At 33.1% G+C, this 9,845-nt stretch overlaps 1 protein-coding gene across 1 annotated transcript; it reads left to right on the top strand.

The window, feature by feature from the left end:
- Window positions 1–322: 322 nt before the first annotated feature.
- Window positions 323–8,975, top strand: LOC102418818 (beta-casein-like). The gene is made up of 9 exons (XM_023744330.1): window positions 323–353; window positions 2,690–2,752; window positions 3,707–3,733; window positions 4,299–4,325; window positions 5,286–5,309; window positions 5,651–5,695; window positions 7,060–7,569; window positions 8,147–8,188; window positions 8,891–8,975. Exons 2-8 carry the CDS (start codon window positions 2,702–2,704, stop codon window positions 8,150–8,152), a joined length of 690 nt encoding a protein of 229 aa, XP_023600098.1. The 5' UTR covers window positions 323–353; window positions 2,690–2,701; the 3' UTR covers window positions 8,153–8,188; window positions 8,891–8,975.
- Window positions 8,976–9,845: the final 870 nt, after the last annotated feature.

A 9,845-nucleotide genomic window follows, 5' to 3' on the forward strand; every position in this document is an offset into this window, starting at 1 on the left:
AATACTAGAGACCTAATTGTATCCTCATTCCTTGGATTTTGAGCCAGAGGGTCACTGTCCTCTGATGATTATCTTTAATAATTAAACAATTGTATTTCCTGGACATATTTCCTTTATCAGAATTAAATTGCTCTCTTGTTAAAATGCCCCCCAGCATTTCTGGGGACAGATATTAAGCAGAAATTTTTTTCTAATCATGTAGACTTCTTGGAATTTAAACATACTATTGAATTTTTTTCAAACCACAAAATTAACATGCCATTGAATACAGTATATAAACAGTCACAAAAACAGACAGTCCATCACTCACTTAGCTCCTCTTTCACTTCTGGTCCTCCACTTCGGAAAAAAAGGTAAGACTTTCAGATATAAAGTGGCTGTATCTTCTCTTTAGCTTTATTTCAACTCGATTGAGATATATGAAGAAAATAAGTTTTTAAATGTAGTCTTTGAAATAAAGGTATTTGAAGTAGTGGTGACATTATTTTCAACACTTAGGTTATAAAAAGTAGAAATGCCTATACATATTTGGTAGAAATTATAATGACCACATAAGCTTTATATGGACAAAAAATGTAGAAATGTTAGTTAATATGTATATATTTTTAGTATAAGGCTAGTTAGCAAGCTATATTAAAAAATCTGCTTTCTAAATTAAATAAGACTTTCAATTAGATTAAACATATCATAGTCATAAAAGCAAATATATTTAAATTATTATAAGGAATATGAAAAATTATTGGGAAAGCTTTACTCATCAAGTGGTATATTGAGTAGGATATTGCGGTAGTTCTTTTGGAACATGTACTACTTGAAATGCTTATGGGTAATTTTTTTAGAAGAGTGTATTCACCAAACTTGTTTACAACATGCAACATCCTACTATATTGTTCAAATTATATTTCAAAATAATATTAAAATATACACATGAATTTAAGTAAAAAAGAAATTCAGCTAAAAAGAAACTAAGTTTAACTTCTTAAGAAAAAATCTGGATGTGCTAGAAATAACTTGAAAACAAAAACAAAAGAGAAATTTTAAAAGAAAGAGTACCTTAGACTATTATTCAATGGTAATGCTTTGGCTTAAAAATTTTAATTATAAAATATAGAAAATGCAATTGGATCTGCCCTACTCAAAATGATATCTAATGTAGCAAAATATACATTGAGACCTGACAATAAAAAATTAATTAGAGACATATGGAGCTCTTAAGCATAGTAAAATTAATAAATAAATAGTACCCGTAAGAAAATCTAGAAAACATATCTTTTGCCTAATAAAGGGAAATATTTTCAGCCTTAAAAATACAAAGGATATTTTACAGATGAATTAGGGATGTTTTTAATGAAATATTTGTAGTTCAGAAATTTAGCTTATAAATCTAGGATTGAAGATTATATGTGAAAATATCTTGGTGGCACAAACATTTTTTACAAGAAATTATAGAGATGGAACAAAATCAAGCATTTAGTACATTTCAGTCAAAAGTGTTAACTTATATTTTATGATATGCTATGATAAGAAGTAGTCTGCAGTGGGGACTAGGCAAGAGAACCTGATCCTTTGGTGAATCATCAAGAGATCAGTGAAAAAAGAAGAGGCATAGTGTATGATCTCTAACGTTATATGGCATAAAAGAGAAGAGACATCATTAGGTGTGTGAGGATGAAAACCGTATAGTGGGTACATCATAAACATATTGAAAAAAATTGGATCAGTGTCAAAAAAATGTGGATAAGTGGGGCAAATAATGAAGTGATAAAAAAAAAAAATCCCAGTCTTATAAGAAACTAGAGGCTCAGTGCACAAAATTTGTGCACTCAGGTGGGGGTCCCTCAGCCCAGCCTGTGCCCTCTCACAGTCCAGGAGCTCTCTGGGGATGTCTGACTGATGGCTTAGACCCGCCCCACTGAGGCGTCAGTTAGACATACTTAGCACTGCCGCAGAGGCGGGAGCGGCTCCTACCTCCATGAGTCCAGCTCAGGGCTTCTGGTTGAGCGGCGCTCCCTTGTCGGAGCACACTGCCCATCAGGGGGAAGCTCCTGCATTGAGCATCTACCCCCTGGTGGTCAATGTGCATCATAGTGACCAGTCATTTTGCCTTGTGGTCAATTTGCATATTAGCCTTTTATTATATAGGATAAGAAACTATGATTAAAACAGATATTCATGAAAACTGTTTAGTAAAAAAAAGGTAAAATAAAAATGATTTTCTGTCAGTCTTTAACCAGTCTGTTAAATAAGTCTGAGGATACATCAGTGTGGAGACTTTACTATTTAGTTCATTGCTGTAAACCCACATCCTGGACAGCATCAGGCAATAAAGGGTGCTAAATAAATATTATTAATTTTAAATGAATCAATTAATAAAATTCATATAAATATTTAAAACTTCTTTCTGTCTTCAGAAAAAAAACAACATATGGTACTGTGAATAAGATGAAAAGGATTGAGGTAGGGTAGAGGTGATAGCTGAAAAGTCTGAATGGCTGAAAGTGAAGTATAAAATTGATATGTAAGACTAAAAAGCCATAGAAGATATTGACTTTGGTTATATAATAAACTTCTATTATTATTTTTTCTAAAATTAAGACACTTAATTATCTTTCCTTAAAAGAAAAGGAACCCTCCCGAAATAAGAAAATATATTAGATTGACAAGCATAATACCATTTTCTCATTCACAGGACTTGAAAGCCATGAAGGTGCTCATCCTTGCCTGCCTGGTGGCCTTTGCTTTTGCAAAGGAGGTAAGAAAATCTATGAATGATTAACTTACAGTGATTTCTTTTTTCATGTGTAAATAACATCATCAATACTTAAAATTTAAAAATAAAGCAGAATTTCAACAGTTGTTTTCTATACTTTTAAGAAAATCATGCCCTGGCTGGTTTGGCTCAGTGGATAGATCATCGACCTGTGGACTAAAGGGTCCCAGGTTCGATTCTGGCCAAGGGCACATGCCCAAGTTGTGGGCTTGATCCCGAGTAGGGCACGTGCAGGAGGCAGCTGATTAATGATTCTCTCTCATCATTGATGTTTCTAGCTCTCTCTCCCTCTCCCTTCCTCTCTGAAATCAATAAAGAAATATTTTTATTTTAAAAAAGAAGAAAATCATTTATATTCCCTCACTATTTCAATAGTGTCCTATAGGCCTGAAAATCTGGCTTAAATGCTTTCTACACAACTCTCCCATCAGAAAACAAAAAAACAAACAAATATGCCACAGACAAAACAAGAAGACACAATCATCAAAAAAAAAAAGTAATATTGCACAAAATGTATATTGCTTGCATGTGCAACCTAGATAAATATATCTTATTACAGTGAGGAAACTGATGATGAAGCTTAGGGCATGGGCCAAATCCTACCTGTGTCTACCCAAAGAAATCCAGAGGGTGGAAAACCAGGCAATAATAATCATCATAAACATATTTGTAATCAGAATAAAAAGTGATAAAATTCAAATAACTCATTCTGTTACCCATCAAAAATTGTTCTTCATTTAGGTAAAATAAGAATATACAATTAGAATTATCAAATATAAAAGTCATAAAACACAATTACCTTTTAAGGCTCTCAAAAGACAAACATTTTTTATTTCTTAAATTTGTGAAGGAGATAGTTCTGTATAAAGAAGGTAAAAAGTAAGTAGGAAAAATAAGATAGCTATTGAAACTAAATGGTGATTTTTTTCTTTACAGAAGGAACAAATCAGTGTATCCAGAGAGGTAAGATATTTTGTTCAGAGAAAATTTTTCTAACCAGCCTTAGTAGCATTCTTCCCTGGCGGGTGTGATCAGTTGGTTGCAGCTTCCCATACACCAAAAGGTTGCAGCTTTGATCTTTGGGGGCAGTAGACAAAGGCAATGAATAGATGCTTCTCTCTTCCTCTTCCTCTTCCTCTTCCTCTTCCTCTTCCTCTTCCTCTCTCTCTCTCTCTCTCTCTCTCTCTCTCATAAATAAAAGCCCCGGCCAATTTTGCTCAGTGGATAGAGCATTGACCGTGGACCAAAAAGTTCTGGGTTTGAATCCTGTCAAAGGCAATACCTTAGTTGCAGGCTCCTCCCTTGCTTGGGCACTGGTCAGGGCGTGTGCAGGAGGCAACCAATCAATGTGTTTCTCTCACATCGATGTTTCTCTCTGTCTTTCCCTCTCTCTCTGATGCTCTCTAAAAATTAATGGAAAAATATCCTCGGGTGAAGATTATTAATAATAATACCAATAAAACATTTCTTTAAAAAAAAGTAACAGTCTTTGACGACCCAGTTGTTGATTTTGTATTTTTCTTTACAGACTATAGAAAGCATTTCTAGCAGTGAGGTAAGACAATGTTCATTCGGAGGGAATTTTCCATTTTGGACAGTAAAATGCTAGCAACTCTTTATATTGTGTTATTTTGGGGCACTTAAGTCAATGAGGCTAGTTCTTACATACAAGTTTTGATGTAAATTTCCATTATATGTTTAAGGACAAAATAAATGTCTACAGAATTCCCTATTCTCTATGCTAGCTGCTACTTGAAATGTTGTCACTTGCCCCACCCCCTTCTTAATTGAATGCTACACTCCTTTTATATGACTGGAGCTCTCTCCACACTGACCCCATTCACTGTTTTGATATTCATTGAGCACCTCTGTGGATCACACATTGACTAAGAACATATTTTGTCATTACAGGAGTCACTTTAATAAATCAGAAGCAGTGAGACTAGTTTTAGTCTTAAATATGCCTGGGAGAGTCAGGCAGATATTTACACTTGCATCACTTTTGGGGTTTGTCACCTGCTAATTGGTACCTAGGTATATTTTATCTCTTCACAAAGGTTATCATAGGTAAAGTATTTAGTTCTTACAATTCATTTGAAATCTGAACATAACAAATGAACTAAGAACAATGAACAGAATGTATTAACAATTTATTATAATTTCTTATTAATGAATTTTATTCTTTTAGAATCAGATGGTGTCTTAGAGGTCATTTGTTGTCCTAGGAAGGGAACATAGTGAGAAGGAAAATTAGAGTTTACTAAATGCTTTTTGTTGTACTATGTTCACTAACTTTCTTTTCTTTCTTGACTGCATTCATCTGTCCTATTTATAGAACAGACTTGTGCAGAACAGAGCAACATATAAGTTTCAGTAATTATGCTGTGTTTTTAATGATGTTGGCAAGCAAGAAATCCACATTAACCTTTTAAATGCCTTCATTTTCTGTTTCATATTGGCAAATAAAAATTTTCTATGAAAACTTAACCTATGTTTTTTTTTTATTTTCCTAAAGGAGTCTATTACCCACATCAACAAGGTAAAAAAAACATTTATTTATTTATTTATTTATTTATTTATTTATTTGAAATTTTTGGAGTGACATTGGTTAATAAGATCATATAGGTTTCAAATGTACATTTCTATGATACATGATATGTGTATAGCATTGTTTGCCTATCACTTGAAGTCCAATCATCTTCCTTCACCATATATTTGGCCTCATTTGTCTTTACTACCCTCCAACCCTCTTCCCTCTGGTAATGGGTTTCAGTTTTACATACCACAAAAGGAGAGAGGGTAAACCTTTATATTTAAGTGTATACATTTTCTACATTTGATTTTCATAGAGTTTACTATTTCTTTTCGTGTTGTTTCTAGCAGAAACTTGAGAATTTAGAAAATTACTATCAGCAGCAAAAAGAGGTAAGTTGTTCATGATAAGAATATTTTAAAAACCATTATAAAATATAGTAAGATTATTATTAAATATTTATAATAAATATTTTCAAAAATTATTATAAAATATAATACATATAAAAGATGTGCCTTTCCAGTCTAAAAATTATAATAAAATAAATGTCATATAAGAAACAAAATTTTGACAATATATTGCTAAGACATAAGTGCATTTTTAAGCTCATAATCCACTTATATAGACTAAATACTTAAGAATAATTATTGACTTGCTCACTATACTAATGGTGAGTACCTAGTTTCCATAAATACACACTAATAGATAGATTTCCAGGCTGGGAACTAGGTTCACTTATTCTCAATTTAGATATGTGATAAAAAAAATGGTAAGGAAATATGGTAATCCTATTTTGATAATTGATTAGCTGTATCACCTTGGCCCCAAGTTTTTCTGCACTTTAATTTCTACACCTATAAACTGAGAATATTAATAATCTCCTAGGTTGATGAAAGAGCACACAGTAAGTACTCAATGACTTACATTAAAATTTTATGTTTTATATTAACATTGCTGAATACATGCACTTCATAAAAGAATTTCTATTTCACAGATAAGAGAAGTGAGATACAGAACAATTGAATATACAGTTGTGTGACAATATCACACAATTATTAAGTAGTAGAGTTTGATTAAAAATAAGATTTTCTTAGACTACAGAAAAATCTTTATTTAATTAAATTACATGTTTGGTAACATATTTATGTAATTTTAATATTTCAGCTTCTCTGTTGTACCAATGGGTTGGGTTTGTTTGGAACTTACACCAAAATGAATTTACAAAATGATGCCTTTTTAAAGACTTAAAATAATGACTATCTACTAAGGATAGTAGTACCAGAAGTTAGCTAGTGTTGAGCAAATCCTACAATTAAGATTTACTTTTCATTAAAACTCATAGAAGAAAGCCTTGGCAATGTTCCTCTCGGTCTTTTCAAAATTAACCTTCATTATATGAACATAATTTGGTTTACAATTATCACATTATCTTGAAAAGTTCATGCCTGCTGAGCACCAAACTGTACAGCTAGCCATGGTATTGAAGGCAACTCAGAAAGGAGAAACAAGCTGGAAATCCCTAAACATTGATTTCAGTTTGATCTGGGTCCACCTATGAAGGGAGTGGATTAATGAGAAATCCCTCAATGAGTATTAAACTCGTCTTCACATGTCCCCAAATAATTTCTTACCCAGCATCAATAACAGATTTTCCTTCTCTCTTTCACTCAGGATTCTTCAATAGAGAGGAGGTTAATTCATCATGAATGAGAACTATAGCTGAATCTTGGACTTAGAGATTTTTCTTTTTTTCCAGGATGAACGCCAGGACAAAACCCACCCCTTTGTCCAGCCACAGCCCCTTTTCTATCCTTATGCTGAGCCCATGCCTTACCCTGTCCTTCCACAAAACATCCTGCCTCTTGCTCAGCCTGCTATGGTGCTGCCTCTCCTTCAGCCTGAAGTGATGGAAATCCCCAATACTAAGGAGACCATCATTCCTAAGCGCAATGTGATGCAATTGCCTAAATCTCCAGTAGTGCCATTTCTTCAGCGCCAGATCCCAAACCTCACTGATCTCAAAGCACAGCTTCCTCTGCCTCTGCTCCAGCCCTGGATGCCCCAGATCCCCCAGCCTCTTCTTCAGACTCCCATGCTTCCCACTCAGCCCCTGGTCTCCCTTGCTCAGTCCAAAGTCCTGCCTCTTTCCCAGCAAATGCTGACCTACCCCCAGAGAGCTATGACTATGCAAGAGCCTCTGTTTGACCTCAACTGGGAGTTCTACCCTGTGGCTCAGCCTATTGCCCCAGCTTACAACTTACAACAAGTAAGTCCTACTTGATTAACTCTGCTGTTTCATTCATGATGTGTATATGAGAGTAGAAGTTGTGAGAGATCCAGAATGAAAGAATAAAAGACTATTCAATGGATCCAAACATGCACATAGTTTTGATTAGGGATTCTCAACACTAGTTACACAATATAATAACCTAGAAAACATGTTTTCCCCTAAATACCAATGTGTAGGAGTAAGTGCAGATGTTTAGACATAATTGTTCTGGTTTTCTATGTAGAAGATACTGAGTATTGAGAAGAAATAATTTCAGAGAGTCTGATTTAATCAAGCCCTTGACAATAGAGAGAAAGGGAGTTAAGGCTTACTAAAGCCAGAATTAAATTTGGTAATCTGGGTGTGGAATAAAGATGATTTATTCTTTTATACAATTTTGAAGTTTCCTTGTGAACATCTATTCTCTACATGCTTTTATTCACATCTTGTTTTTTATGCATGTACATGGGAGAGCAGACAATTGAGATGATTATTTCATTACTCAGAATTTTTAGAAGGAACATACTTGCCAAAAAGTGAATTGTAATTTATTTATCTTGTTTTCTTTTTTAAGGTTTAAGAGGATTTCAAAATTAATGTTTACCTGTCACTTTTGGTAAGCTTTGGGAGTTTGGAGATTAGACTGATTATGCTTATAGTTAATACATTTTTATATTTCATTGTCCTGGATAAGCTAAAGTAGTGAGAAATTCCATCAATATATGAACTTACTTATTAATTATCAATGTGTCATAGACACCTAAACAGTTGACTACTATGTACTCACCTGAAATTATGTATCTTTGTATTTTAATTTTAATTATGTGTTATTGACTGATTTGAATGGTTTAATTTCAAGTGCCTATGTCTGTATGCTTATCATCATTTTTAGAAAAAAACTAAAAGTTTCTTCTGCTTTACTATAAATGTTTGAACTCTTTTTAAAAATCAACTTGTGTTTTCATATATATACCTTAGGTTCCATAAATTTTAATTGTTTTATCACATTCAAAATGTACATATTGTCTTTTAACTCATGTGTCAAAATAAAACTAATGAGTCTCAGTGTGAGGATTAAAAGGGGGAACATTTTTTAAGATACAAATTTTTTAGTGACTAAGATAGACTAGATATTGAAACAATTGCAAATTAAATGTTATTTGGTCCTTAGAAATTTTATATGCAAGATAGAGCACAACATAGTGCATTTGTAATAACATTTCTCTAATGAATTAGTTATGCGAAAGTTATAAATGGAGAGATATGTATGGTGATTTACATGACATAACTAATTCTATATTTTTTCTCATTTCCACAGAATTGACTGTGACTGGAAATGTGGCATCTTTTCAATCTTTGTATCATGCTATCAAAAAGAGTAACAATTCTTTAATGATTCTACATGGAAAAATAAAAATGTATTTCTTTATTTTATGTATTATATAGCATTTGTCTTAATTTGATTTTGACTCCTAACCTCTATTTTCCAAATTTTAATTTGAAAAGTACCACAGAATTTTAATTTTCAGTTGGAAATGCTGTAATTACACCTAAAATATGTGTAAAATAGTTCCTGGAATTGTGCTTATTATTACTATTTCCAAACCAGTCATTTCAATAAATTAATATTTGATGCATATTTAAGTGTTTCTGCCTTTATTATAATTTTTAAGACCTAATTACCTCTTTAATGTTAACTTTAGATAATTATTGTTAAAAATAGCCTTGAAAGAATTAAAATTAAATAGAATGCTTTGAATTGAATATAAAAGATATCAAAAAGTGAAGGAAAAGAAAATCATACCCCGTGTTTGCTCTAGAAAATCTTGTTTTACACCCATAGTCCCAGTTTAAACCATTACACCTATGCCTTTCACCTCAAAAGTACCCAGCATCAAATGTCAAATTTTATGGTCATCCTCCTGAAAAAAAGGTTAAAATGTGAAATCTGATTCACAGATCTGCAACATAGCAGCTAAGTCTTGCTTTTAAATTTACTTTCTCTTTTGGAGCTTCAATTTCCACATCTATATAAGAGCCAATTCGAAGGGTGTTATTGAAGCTTGAATGTGATTAGTGCACTGCACAGTACGTTAATGCACTGCAACAGAAAACACCGCTGCACCATATTACTGACTTGACTTATATCAGAGCAGCAAGAGCCAGTACCACAATCAGAATGAGCTGGGTTTTGTGGTTTTAGCCAGTCATGCCCAAGAATCAAAGACCTACAGGAAGTTACCTGGCTGGTGCGGTGTGACTCAGTTGGTTGA

The sequence above is a fragment of the Myotis lucifugus genome, unplaced genomic scaffold (assembly GCF_000147115.1).
Source record: "Myotis lucifugus unplaced genomic scaffold, Myoluc2.0 scaffold_449, whole genome shotgun sequence".
NCBI classification, from domain to species: domain Eukaryota; kingdom Metazoa; phylum Chordata; class Mammalia; order Chiroptera; family Vespertilionidae; genus Myotis; species Myotis lucifugus.

Excerpts from the sequence above, each read along its gene's own strand:
- LOC102418818 (XM_023744330.1), top strand. The coding sequence starts at position 2,702 with ATGAAGGTGCTCATCCTTGCCTGCCTGGTGGCCTTTGCTTTTGCAAAG. Across the intron at positions 2,753-3,706 it reads CCTTTGCTTTTGCAAAGGAG|AAGGAACAAATCAGTGTATC; the intron begins GTAAGAAAATCT and ends TTTTCTTTACAG. Across the intron at positions 3,734-4,298 it reads AAATCAGTGTATCCAGAGAG|ACTATAGAAAGCATTTCTAG; the intron begins GTAAGATATTTT and ends TTTTCTTTACAG.